General features: G+C 38.8%; 2 protein-coding genes and 2 non-coding genes across 11 annotated transcripts in view; 3 read left to right on the forward strand and 1 right to left on the reverse strand.

Annotated features, from left to right (window-relative positions):
- The first annotated feature begins 3,041 nt into the window (after window positions 1-3,041).
- rps12 (ribosomal protein S12) lies at window positions 3,042-5,823 on the forward strand. Of its 2 annotated transcripts, none has more exons than XM_005914363.2 (6): window positions 3,042-3,136; window positions 3,261-3,307; window positions 4,535-4,651; window positions 4,790-4,892; window positions 5,187-5,288; window positions 5,736-5,823. In XM_005914363.2, the coding sequence occupies exons 2-6, from the start codon at window positions 3,294-3,296 to the stop codon at window positions 5,796-5,798; spliced, it is 399 nt and encodes a 132-aa protein (XP_005914425.1). In that variant the 5' UTR covers window positions 3,042-3,136; window positions 3,261-3,293; the 3' UTR covers window positions 5,799-5,823. The 2 variants fall into 2 exon arrangements, with proteins under 2 accessions (XP_005914425.1, XP_005914426.1); XM_005914364.3 differs by having other exon boundaries at window positions 3,083-3,136; window positions 4,538-4,651.
- LOC121815584 lies at window positions 4,370-4,446 on the forward strand. Its single transcript, XR_006055203.1, has one exon. It is a non-coding gene; the product is annotated as a small nucleolar RNA SNORD101 (small nucleolar RNA).
- On the forward strand, window positions 4,996-5,079 carry LOC121815585. The gene has a single exon (XR_006055204.1). It is a non-coding gene; the product is annotated as a small nucleolar RNA SNORD100 (small nucleolar RNA).
- Window positions 5,824-7,926: 2,103 nt separating the features above from the next.
- Window positions 7,927-13,566, reverse strand: part of eya4 (EYA transcriptional coactivator and phosphatase 4) — a 49,362-nt gene continuing 43,722 nt past the window's right edge. For 4 of the 7 annotated variants that reach the window (XM_042226667.1, XM_042226658.1, XM_042226651.1 and 1 more), the window contains one exon: window positions 7,927-12,456. In XM_042226667.1, coding sequence (XP_042082601.1) covers window positions 12,167-12,456 — 290 coding nt within the window. In that variant the 3' untranslated portion in view covers window positions 7,927-12,166. Of the gene's footprint in view, window positions 12,457-12,536; window positions 12,638-13,566 lie in introns of all 7 variants that reach the window. The other 3 variants (XM_005914360.3, XM_005914359.3, XM_005914358.3) reach the window with 2 other exon arrangements.

Here is a 13,566-nt window from a genome sequence, read left to right on the forward strand (position 1 = left end):
TGTCATTGCATTGCTAGGAACACAGTTATCAGTTAATGCGCAGCTGTTGTGACCTTATGTTCTTGCTTTAAAGCAGTACATATCTAAACTTAGTGGCATTATTAAAAGCGTTTACTTTAATGCATCACTTCTCATGAATGACTAAATTATTTTGACCAACCTTTATTTAAATATTGCATTAATATAATTAAAATTGTGTCTAAGCACTTAAATGTGAGTCTGTCCTTAAGATGTACTTGTTTAAGTTACTGTGTTCGTCTCTGCAAGATATAGTGTGAGGGTAAACTATGATGTTATTTTTGTCATGTTTCGGCTGTGTGCAGGCAGGAGAGGACCCAAACTCACGGGGAATAAACTCAAAAGCACTGCTTTATTGCAGACTCGAGGAAAAGATACAGAATTAAACTATACTGGGAAAATACAAACTAAACTTCACAGTGAGGCACACAAGGGAACGCACAGCATGAGGGACAACGTAACATGGAACAAAGCGAGACTCTGACATAAATACACAGAAGGTAATGAGGGAAGTGGAAGCACACGGGGAACACAGCTGTGTCATGATCCTGGGCCATGTTGGCCCAGTATTCTTAGTTTCATGTATTTTGTTCCTTATTTAGGCCATGTTTCCTGGGTTGCTCTGTTACGTTGTTCCCTAAGTGTTTTCCCCTTGTGAATCTTACCCCCTGTGTGCCCCTCTGAGTATTTGTGAGCCCTAGTCTCTCCTTGTGTTTATTCCATGTTTTCCCCAGCCTGTTATGTCTGTTCTCCCTGTGCTCTCTCTCCTCCTGTCTGAACCTCCGTGTACTTCCTGTTTTACTTTGATAATCTCTCGTCTGTATGCGTCATGTTATGTTCACTCCTGCCCTGTCTCGTTATGGTTATCTGTGTCAGCTGTGTTCCCCGTGTGTTAACCCTCTGTGTATTTATGTCTGCGTCTCCCTCGGTTCGGTGTGGCGTTCTCCCTCATGACTGTGTGCCCCTCCGTGTGTTTCCTTGTAAGTCCGTTCCTTAGTTCTTCCCAGTTTAGTTTCATGTCATTTTGTATCGTTGTCATCTTTATCAGCAATAAAGTTGTATTTTGAGTTCAGTCCTGTTTTCCGTGAGTTTGCGTTTGGGTCCTATTTCCTGCCTGCCACACAGCCAAATCATGACAAGCTGAGGACAATTACACATGACAGCGCATGGAGGACATGAAACTGAAAATGCTGACACCAAGACACGGACCTTAAACATAACACAGAGAGTACACAGAGAGAACATGACGGAAAGAGGAAAACACAGAACATGAGGAGTATGAACAAAGCAAAATAACTCACACCACTATATACACGGTCACACAGAGGGAGACAAAGGGGGATAAAGACATGAGGGGAAATCTAGTAAATTAACCTGAACAACTTAGGACCCATAGAATAACAAATTAACTTAAAATGACACAGGAACACAGGAAAACTAAGAACGCTAGGTAAAATGACCCAGGATCCTGGCAATTTTGCTATCTTGTTTACTTTTTCCCCCTGTCTGAATCCACAATGACTACATCCCGTACAGAACAGGTGTAAAAAGTATTTTGATTTGTTGTAGTAAAATGAAGAATGGAAACTCACTAACAAATTTCTAAACTAATCATTTATGCGAAATGAAAATTGGTGTGAATTTGAGAGAAAAAGATTCAAAAGACAAATTCAAATTCAAATTTTATTTGTCACGTACACAGTCATACACAGTACGATATGCAGTGAAATGCTTGGACAACTGCTGGTGACCTAAAGAAAACAAAAAAAGGAAAAGGCTATGAATGAGATAGGAAATAAATATGAAAAATTAAAAAGGGTAAATTTTACTAGGAAGGAATAAAATATAAATTAAGGTTAAAAAGGAAATAACTGTACAACACAAATTAGAATGAAGGGTAAATTTAACTGGGAAAGAATAAGATAAAATATATAAATTAAAGTTGAAAACAAAATACACAATATAGAACTATATAAGAATGTATGAAGAAATATAAATAAATATATACACAATAACAGCAGCTGTACAAGTATTAACTGGAAATGAAGAATATAATGTCCAGTGTTGTGCAATCCACATCATGTCTTCTGCAGTGCAAATATGCTTAAATCCAGGTAATTCTTTTTGACTTTAAAGCTGAAATGATAAAATCAGTGTCTAATGTTAAAGCAACAGAGCTCCAATGAAGCTCAAGTACAATAAAATGTGATGCAGTCTTAAATCATGCATTATAAAGTTCTCTGCAGAGCAATTTATTGCTGTAAGTAGACTTTAGAGATGCATAGGGCCCCCGCAGCCACTAGGGGGCAATTTTTTCCACTTCACTAAAAAGCCAGGAAGTAGCATGGTCACGGTTTAATGTGGCTCCTTTAAAAATACAGCATCACTCTTCCTATGAATTTGCTCTGATTATCTACACATCAAAGAAGATGCATATTTATTGTATTGTATGCTGTTTTGTTTTCTACTCATCTCATGTTGTTGTTTCCATATTCATGTGAGAGCTGGTTAAATGTATTTATTTATTTATTAGTTGGTAGGGGAGATCATATTTTATGTTATTATGTTTTCTATTGAAAAAATCTATTTCCTAAAATTAAAAAAAAAAACATTTCTGAGGAAAATTATGCATCTTTTGCATTTATGGATTATTATTTACGTTTTATCTTTTTTTTTTTAACGTTTTCTTAAAGTTTAAACTTCTTTGGTTTGCTTGTTTTCCTCTAAACATGTAAAGGAAGAAAATTCCAGTAAGATCAAAATCCACTGTTTCTGAGGAGGATCAGTGTTTACACTGTGAAAATGTCCAATGGGAAATGTTGAATGACATTAAGAAGTACCCCATATGACGAGTTTATCTAACGACATGAATAAATGTGCATCTGTCCTTGAGATGTATTTGTCTGAATTGTGTCTGTGGGTCATAAAACGTGTTTTTCGCCGGTATTGGCAGGCCTGAATAATATCTAGGAGGCAACTTGTAGTTTCAGCTGTTAACTAAAGGTACAACAGGCAACTTAGCTGGCGCCACAGTGAGGCGCAGATGGGGCCTGCTGGTGTTAAATTCGCGTCGCGGGCTTATGACGTCCTCTTTACTCGCTGCTTATCTGCAGGAAAGGTGCGTTCCCTCAACTCCTGACACAATCGTCTGGATTAATCAAACATCCTAAGTTGTGCATTCATAAGAGTTGGCGCTTTACAATGGATAATAACTTTTATATCACATTTCTTCTTCATTGCAGAACTTTTAGTTCACCATCCATCGCAAATCTACAATGGCCGAGGAAGGGTGAGCAAGACATTTGTGTCTATGATGACTTGATAATAAAAGTTACTTAAACGAGCCGTAGTTAAACTACAGCTGAAATTTGTTTAGGAGAGGATAGTGACCTTGTAAACATAAGCTTTTTGGTAACAGTGTGCTTTATAGCATAAAAGAGAATATTTCACATGAGACAAGTTGCTAGCTTAGCAGGGATAGAGGTTCAGTTATACTACCCCCACGCATGTAGCAATTTACTATAAAATTGAATTGAATAGCCCTTTATTGTCATTGTACATGTACAACGCAATTGTACAACACCAACTGTGTAGGAATAAAATGTAACAGGTCACCAGCCAGATAAATTGCAAACAGGAGAAATGTATACAGTCACAAGAAATGTGTGCAAAAATGAGAGAAAGGCACATAATAGAAAGCTCATAAATAAGGCATGTCCATAGTCCAGTCCAGGGGGCTAATGTTTAACAGGTTTATACAATCACACAATAGTAAATCTAGTTTAAAATTAACCTGAGATACTGATATGCGGCAGCTTCACTGACGTTTACAATTCCTCTTCCCTTTAATGATCACTAGTGTAATCACCTTGATCTTTGTTATATTGCTCTTCATATGTGAATACAGTCAAAGGGTTTAGAAGTAGTGGTCCTGCCTTTAGTGCAGCTATGTATGAAAAATATATGTGGAGTCTTAAACAGGCATGTTTTTCAGTAACCTGAAGTCTTCTCACTGATCTGAAGTATTTAAGGGCTTTGACATGCTAGCAGTAACTTATTTGAAACCTAGTGACAGTGTTGTGTAGAACACTGACTCAGTTGGCCTTTCTTCAGCTCAGATTTAAATGATTGAGAAGCCAAACATGTACACCTTGATGGACTATATCATGTCGTCAGCAGTCTGGCTGCAGTATTTACAACTAATTGTAACTTGGCAAGAGAGGAGTTCCAAACCGTCGTAGTCCAGTTTAGATGCAGGAAGGCTTGATAAACCTGGTATAGATTTAAGTTTTTAGTCTGGATATTATTCTGAAATTTCATTATTGTGTTTTTCTGCCAGCTGAGCTTTTGTGCATGACTGATGATCCCATCTTTTGTCGGATACCCCTTCACTCTACAATGAGTGAGACGCTCGCCGCTCTGACATGCCAAAAGCTCAGCTGAAGAGGCCCCAATTTCTTGTGCTCATCTTCCTCAAAATTTTATGATTTTTTTTTTTTTATCTTACTTCATACAGCAGTCCTGCTGGAGGTGTGATGGATGTCAACACCGCTCTCCCTGAAGTGCTCAAGACCGCACTCATCCACGATGGCCTAGCCCGCGGTATCCGTGAGGCTGCCAAGGCTCTGGACAAGTAAGTCTTAAACCTTTTAGAGAGCTTTAACTTAAAACGTCTGAGCCATCCTATCAGTTTAAAGTGTGAATGGTATAATGTAGTAGCCTTTTAATGTGAGTTCTTTTTCTTTTCTTTTTTCCCCCTGTTCTTTCATAGACGTCAGGCCCATCTCTGCGTCCTTGCTGCCAACTGCGATGAGCCCATGTACGTCAAGCTGGTGGAGGCCCTCTGCGCCGAGCATCAGATCAATCTCATCAAGGTACTGAATTTGCTTGGGTTTGGTTTGATGTTCATGGACAGTTGGACTGCGTTCTTCTATTTATTTTTTTTAAACCAGTTGCATAAAGTGAATGTAGCACTGCTGTATCGCTGATGACAATTTGGCTCCCTCTACTGAACACTGTGAGGAGATTGCCAATTGTTACCCAATTTCTGTCTGAGATACAGTTGAGCTTGGACTATAATGCACTATTCTACCCGTGCTTATTATTATTTTTACTGTGTTGACTTAAATTCATTCATGAAGTTGAAGTGACCTTTTAAACTCTGGCAGGTTGATGACAACAAGAAGCTTGGTGAGTGGGTTGGTCTGTGCAAGATCGACCGCGAGGGTAAACCACGCAAGGTGGTTGGCTGCAGCTGCGTCGTTGTTAAGGTAATTATGTTGCTTTCTTTCTTTGGCTAGTCTTAATTCACTTGATTAGCCTTTTGATCTATATAGGAAACCTTAAATGGGAATTCAATGAGATCCCTCTAACATAACAGCGAAAGAAACAGAGTTATGAGTTAGGACTATATTTGCCAGTCAAGTGCAGTTGCTGTGCCTCATGCCATGCAGCTGTTTAACTCCTGGCTAGAGAGGAGCCAGCGTACAAGCCCCGTCATCTGCCTGTGGTGTCCGGGGTCCCTAAGGATGGCTACATAGTGTTTAAACAAGTAGTGTTTAAATATAGCTGGAGACATGTTAATTGTAGCTCGTTATGTTTCCCTTGCGTAATAAACTTACATTTATTTCCAAATGGCTGTTTAATGTTTGCAGGTATACATGTCTGTGATGTTGGGCTCAGTTGACCTTAATTTTATTTATTTATCCCCCCTACAGGATTATGGCAAGGAGTCCCAGGCCAAGGATGTGATTGAGGAATACTTCAAGTCCAAGAAATGAAGTGTCAATAAAACAATGAAATGAAGCTCTGGAGTGTGTTATTGATTTGAGTTGCTTGGTTGGATATTGAGCATTATTTTACTGTGTACCAATCTTGTTGCTTGGTTAGTGCATCATTTCATGAGCTCTTTCTCCAAATTGAGAATTTCAGATTTATTTATTTATTTATTTTTAATTTTGAAAAAGCTCTTTGCCCTCTGGATAACATTGTTACTGCTTAGCCAGAAAACGTTGATGGTCAAGCAGCATGGATCCCAAATTTGTGAGTATGAATGAGTGAAACTTGAACCGTGCAATGCGCAGTTTTGAAATTCACACCATTGGAGCATCTAGTAAAAGTTCAAATCCTGGTGACCTTAACTTGACCTCAAATTGAGTCCACTTACTGTGATTTAGGCTCCATGGAGTGTTGCTGTCTCTTAGCTGGTTTGACTGAAAACTAAAAAGCCAGTCAGATAATGAACATTGAAGCTTTCAAAACATCTTTAAAAACTTATATAAATTGTTTTTCGTGTAATACTGAATGCCTCCCAATGTATTACATTGAACAGAGCTTTGAAATGTTAAAACGCAAACATCAAATGAACACTTAAATGGAACATTATCCAAGAAAGAATATAAAGGAATAACAGTTACGTAATTGGAGAGAAATGAAATAGTTGAGATGAATACCATCGAAGTAATTGGTTTTCTAGATTGTTCTATTTGCTATAGTACTAGTGTCAAAAAATTACATGAAAACCAGTTCTAATAAACAGCGCTTATGTATTATTTATTTATTTTTTTTACATAAAATGATGCATGTGAAATCCTTTTGCCCGAGAAGCTTACCATTTACCTTGTGCAGCTTGGCAGGTTTGCATAAGTTTCCTCAGGTTACAATCGAGTACACCAAAAAGCCAGACTATCACGAGTTTGTTGCATAATTCTTTTATCAAGTATGACTTGAAATATTTCAATCCTTTGATTTTGGAATTAATTATAATGGGTTATAACTCAAGGAAATCATACATCAAGCCTGATAATTAGAATATTTCCTAAGATCATTAATTTATAATACAGAAATGCCCAGCTTCATTTAAATGGAACTCAATGGAGTCTCCTTTGCCTCAAATTACTGCATCAGTTTGTGGCCTTGCTGAGTTGATAATCAAAGTCCAGTTTGCTTTGACAGCAGCCTTCAGATTGTCTGTATTTTGGAGTCAGATTATTTTTCCATCTCTACAGAGAACACGTGTTCATGTTAGATTCAGTTGGGAAGCCATTAGGTTTGGTACTGCAAGCAGGAGCCAGGTTTTGCTGGAAAAAGGAACTTGGCATCTCTATAAAGATTGTAAGCAAATGGATGCATGAAGTGCTTTAAAATCTCCTGGTAAATGGTTGTATTGACTTTGGACTTGATAAAACATAATGGACCGACTACCATCAACACTAGTATTTGACATGAAAATCCAAATCATCAGACTGAAAAAACTTCACTGGGTGAATCTCCACTCTTCCTCCAGACTCAGGGACCTAAATATTCAAACGAAAATCCCAAATTTACTTTAATCTGAAAAGATGACTTGAGACTACAGAGCAGCAGTCCATTTCTTTTCCTCCTCAGCTCAAGTAAGATGCTCCTCGCATTTCTGGTTCAGCAGTGGTTTGACATGAGGAATGTGACATTTGTAGCCTCTTTCCATCTGGTGTCTCCTGCACTGACACCAGCCTCGGTCCACTCCTTGTGATGCTCACCCAAGTTGTTGACAATGCCCTCAAGGCAGCGGGCATCCCCATTGCTTGTGCACCTTTTCCTACGACAACTTTCCTTTCCAGTCAGTTTTCCATGAATATCTGTTGATACAGCACTGTGAACCAGCCTTTCAACAGTGACTTTCTGTGGCTTACCCTTCTTATGGAAGGTGTTAATGATCATGACCCGGAGAACTGTCAAGTCAGCAGTCTTCCTTAAGGTTGTGGGTACTTGAGCAGACCAAAAGAGTGTTTATACTGCTTGAAATCAAGTATTCTGATGGTTTTTATGAGCTATAAATAAACCGTAATCAAATTAAAACAAAGGCCTAGAATTCTCCAATGTACATAAAATGGATATTGAATATGGGACAGTTATTATTCTGAATTTAGAAAAAAAAAAAATCAAAATATTCTATTGTTTGTCATCTCTCTCAGTACATCAGCAGAATAGGAAATCGTACCTGTGTGGTGTGTGTGTTTGTTTTTTGGGTTTTCATGTTTTTTTTAAGCAAAAACCATGAAAATAACCTTAAGAGGAGTCAGGTATGCAGTATAAGGTTCAAAGGCAAGCTGTTCAGGTAGAGCACAATAGGGATGTTAAACTCTAGCTTTAGGCTCAGTGTGCTCACTAACAGATTGCTCTCCCTTCTTATTATAGCCCTGTCATTTTGTGACTTTAGTTTCAGAGTATCACAGGTTGTGCTAAGGATCTTGTTTCTTTTATGAAAGAAGATGCATAGGTCATGTGGATAAGTTTTCTCCTTTATATCTACATACATAGACATTTCTGAATAAAGAAAAGACATTCAAACACATTAAGGCACAACACATCATGACGCACATCTTCAAGCCCCACCCACCAGAAAGAAAACAAAATACAAAAACCAGAAGGAAAAAACAAAAGAGCCTCAAAATTTCCAATTATTTGACCAAAAAGAAAAAGAAAAACAACCCCAAAACCCTACCACTGTCATGTAAGTTTATTGTAAATAATTTACACAAATTTCTACCACAGACTGCATTCTTTTGTCGTGATTATTATACCACTGGGAACAAAACCCTTACAAAAAAAGCTGTTATCCCAGTATACATGATATGGTCTGTACAGAGAAGCCTTCAAATTAATGCATAGCCAATGATCTTCCCCCCCCCAAGTGATGCCACAAGTCCTCATTTCCACCTGGGTGCTCTGACCACAAACTAGATCTCAAGGGGAAAAAAATATCCTCCCAGTCCAAGGAAGGTCTTAAGCCTTGACAGTTTTAGCCTGCTACAGCTGCAAGAACAGCAGACTGGATTTTCAGAGGTCTGTCCCCAGCATCAGGACCAGGGGGGCTGAGCAAGGATGTGTCGGATAGCCTTTTCCTAATCCCACTTTCCTCTTCTTTACCTCCTTTAACCTCTTAAGACCGTTACGAGTTTGTAAATCCAGACATTCAAAAACAAGACAGGAAACGAAAGTAATCACAGAAACACTTGCAGTGTCGTGTGTTCTTAAATAGTTATACAAAAGAAAGGGGCTGCCTGGCTGACCGTGTCCATGTGACAATGCAATGAGTCCATATTGCTATAATAGTTACAGGTACTCAAACTCCAGTGCTTGGTGTAATGCCAGCAGGTCAGAGTGACTTGATATCCTCCAGAAAGGCATGTTGTGCTGCGGAGTGGACACACATCATTAAAATCAGACATACAATTATCACTGTTGCACACCACCACCGCCTAACCACATGCAAGCTACACTACTGTAGCTTGTAGCTGCACTGCAAACAAAAATCCATGCATTTCTAAGGCTTTAAGACAAAGGGTGGCATTTTGGGAATTATGCTTATCCTTCTGTTCAGAAGGTTACATCAGATGACATAATTTATATCACTCATCTCTCCCCTCTTGGTGAAGCTACAGCCAGCGGTTCGTCAGTTTAGCTTAGCATAAAAATTTTAAAAATAGGTACCTTAGCCTTAAAAAAAGCACAAAAATCTACAAAGGGCAATTCTCAATATCACCAACTTAATTGTAACATATGTATCAGCAATAATATGTACAAAGAACTTTAAAAAATGTATGAAGGATAACAAGATTTGTGCTGATGATGCTAGCCTCTACTTTGACTGATGCTAGCCTCTACTTTGAAACACTCATATAACCCATAGAAAATCCCTGCAGCTGTTGTTTTTGACTTTTGTTTTCATTATAATTAAATCAACAAGATATAACTAAATTGGTGAGCTGTAAAGACTAAGAAATGTTTACTTTTTAAAACACCAGTTTCCCCAATGTTTCCGGCCTTTATGCTAAGGTAATTTAACTTTTTGCTGACTGTAGCTTGAAGTCAATAGTTTCCTAAAAAGCTTTAACAGTAGTGCCAAAATTGTATGTGGGAAGTTTTTACATCCTGTTCTACATTTTATTATGTTTTAGACTAATCTTGAAATGAATTCAGTTTTTTTCTAAACACAGTCTACACATAATACTCCACAATAACAAAACAGAGTTTTCAGAGTCCTGTGATACTGTACTAAAATTAGAGACAGAAATATTGTCTTCATGCGTAACCCCAAAAAACTGTTGGGTCACTCTGTGAAATGTGAATAAAAACAGAATGCAATGATTTGCAAATCTCATAAACCCATATTTTAATAAAGATATTAAACAGAGAATATACCATTTTATGAGAAATGTTGGCTTATTTGAAGTTGACGGCAGCGGAATATCACAAAAAAGTTTGGATGGGGACAAGAAAAGCCTAAAAGTGGTGCTAAAACAAATATCTAGATGAAGAGTTTGCTACTTATCAGGTTAACTTGAGGCAGGCCATTAAGATGATTGGGTATGAAAAGAGCATCAGGTTGAATTCAGTTTTATTTATAAAGCACCAAATCACAGCAACAGTTGCCTCAAGGTGCTTTTTATTGTAAGGTCTTTACCTTACAATATTTAATATGTGCATTGAAGGAGACATCCTGGTCAAAAAAGACTCCAAGACTCATCCCAGTGTTACTGGAGGCCAAGGTAAAGCCATCCAGAGTAAGCATCTGGTTAGACACTGTATCTTTAAGATTTTTAGTACAATAACCTCAGTTTTGGAAGTGGAAAACTGTTCTGCAGTCAGATGAATCAAAATTTTGGTAAAATGGATTCAAGAGTGTTCAGTTCGAAAGCCTGCATTTCTGATGCTATGACACTGGACTTTGTGAATGGAACAACATTCCTTTCCCAAAGGTCCAGGAGCTGGTTTCCTCAGTTCCCAGACATTTACAGACTGTCGTTAAAAGAAAAGGGGATGCTACAGAGGTAAACATGACCCCTGTGTTGTGAATAGACTGATGACCCAGTGTCAGATAAGTGGCAGAAGATTGATGGATGGATGAATGGATGGATGATAACAAACCTGTTGTTATGACACTCACAGTTGTGGCGCTTCCTACTTTTATTAAATGTTCTCCTTGTTTCAGCCAAACTCCGTAACTGGGACAGAGGCCATGTAACTAAGAACCCAGTAGTCACTATGAATAAACTCCTTTGTAGGGATGGGAGAAACATTCATTAAGACAGTAATCCAATCTGATCTAAAATGAAGACAGACGCATGGAGGAAACTAGGCACTGGGCATCACCTCATTAATTCCAATCCTACAGTCAAAGACAGAGGTGGCAGCATTATGCTCCATCAGTAATTTTCTGTCAAGTACTGAGAAACCAGTAAGGATAGAGGGAATGATGAAGGCAGAAAATATAGAGAAATCCTGAGTGAAAACCTTTGTCAGAGTGCTCAGGATTATATTTCAGCAGGAAAAAAAGGCCCTAGTGCAATGCCAAAAAAGCACAGGAGTGGCTCTGGGAAAACTCCTGGACTGACCCAGCCAGAGTTCAGACCTAAACACTTCTGGAGAGTCCTGGAAATGTCTGACTGAGCTGGCTGAGGTTTAACAATTTTGCTAAGGAGAACTGGAGAAATCTTCAAATGAAAGCTTGAAGGTTCATTTCCGTTCGCTGCTGCCAAAGGAGCTTTAACACAAGTGATGGGTAGTCATGCAAATGGGTTATTCCAGGTTTTTATTCTTAATAACTTGACAAAACACTTCAAAGTCCTATTATACTAGGTTCTTGTGGAGTATTGTGTGTAGACTGATGGGGGCCAGGAGGGGGACTGAACCAATTTTAAGATGATGCTAATGTTGAAAACCATCCAAATCCAATGTATTTAGTGCTCAGTAAGAAAGTAAAAAAAAGAGTATATCCCAAAATGCAAAGCCATCTTTTAACAACCCCAGCACCCAGCACGATGAATGAAACCCAAAGCTGTAGAAGAGAGGATTAAGAAAATATTTTGGTGTAGCAAACTTAAAATAGATCACTACTTATCTCCCTTTTTTTTGTTATACAACTACAACATCAGTTAAAAACACATAACAGGAGACACGTCACAGGATACGGCAGGATCATTGCTCTGAACAAATGAGGCCGTTCACAGCCCAGTCAGCGTGTACATTTACACAGCCATTCATTACACAATTGCAGATGCCAATGTCAATCTAATAAAAATCTGTTATTGACACAAATTTGGAATAGCTGACGCTGAAAAAGCTGGTGCAAAATATCCATCAGCAGCTGAGGCTCATTCTCAAATTTTCACTCTGACGGCTGCAAAAGTCTCCTGTCACCCCATGAAAAAAACAAAACAAAAACCAAAGCAAGTAGACCAGAAAAAGTAAAGGACCAACACAAAACTGCAGCAGCAAAGAAAGGCGGGCTTCGTCCAATCAGAGCACACGCTGTGCTGAGTAGGCGGGGGTCACGGTGAGGTTGCGGGTCCATTACCTTTTTGGCCGCCTGTTCCTCTTCCACACCGTCCCCAATTACAACATACACTACTTTCCTGCCAAACCTTTGCATTATGCGTTCAAAGCAACTCTCTTTTCCTGCAAAAAACAAATAAACAAGGGGGAGGAAGGAGGGTCACATGGTCAGAGGGGTCAAAGTTCAGGTGTCATTTGTTTACCTGGCTGGCGGCATGCTCTTCATCCTTTCCATCGCCAATCACAACATATGTAATGTTTGTGCCAAAGCGGGAGACTATACGCTCAAAACAGCTTTCTTTGCCTGGAGACAAACAAATGGCTTTCACAGGTTTTTCCTTTGTTTAGATGGAAATAAAACACAGGAAGAGGTAGAGCTGTGCGTACTAGGGTGAAGTGAATGCACACACAAACACACAAGATGGTGTCTAGTGATTTAATAGTTAAAAATAGTGTACCCAGAAGTGGCGTGGCATCTGACCTTACACACTAGTTTTTAAAGATATCAGATTGTTACATCTGTTTGAATCGAGGCATATCACATAGTGACACACACATACATTTCCTGAGTGTTGTATCTTTCTACCCAAACCCCAGTCTGAGTTGTTTTGTTTCCACTCTTCAATAAGTCAGCACTGGCCATGGTTGCGGTACACTGTCACAACCAGCTGAGGTTAGAGTCCGTTCAGAGTGTAGACGTGCAGCCTGAGCGACATGTGTGTCGAGGCCAGATCGGGAACGCACGAGCTGAGTGCAGATATAAGTGCTGGAAGAATACTGTAAGTGTGGGGATAAGTAAGTCATACTAAAGACACTCAACACCCACACAGGTGACTTCGCCTAATGTGGCAAATGAAACATCTGCTGGGTGGAGCTATGTTTCGGATTGTGTGACGTCATCCACCTCAAAAAGATCATCTTCCCTTTCAATCAAAATCATTGACATTAGTAGTATAAGAGCACACGTTTAAATTAGTCTTGAGTCACCCCTTACTTGCTTCTAGCTATCCAGATTATCTTGCAGTTTGTTTAGCAATGGTCTCGATATTTATTTATTTTTTTGCAGCTTTTTCATCATTTTCAGTCGAGTTCTTATATCTGATCATTTTCACAGGGATGATTTTTTTGCTTGTTAAGCCATTTAACATCTTAACACTGACCTATGAGTCATTCAAGCATAAAAAAAGGAAAGGATGCAGTAAAAGCATACCTGGATTTAAAACACACACACAC

This window comes from Haplochromis burtoni, unplaced genomic scaffold (genome assembly GCF_018398535.1).
Source record: "Haplochromis burtoni strain Fernald_Lab_line unplaced genomic scaffold, NCSU_Asbu1 Contig_8, whole genome shotgun sequence".
Lineage (NCBI taxonomy): Eukaryota > Metazoa > Chordata > Actinopteri > Cichliformes > Cichlidae > Haplochromis > Haplochromis burtoni.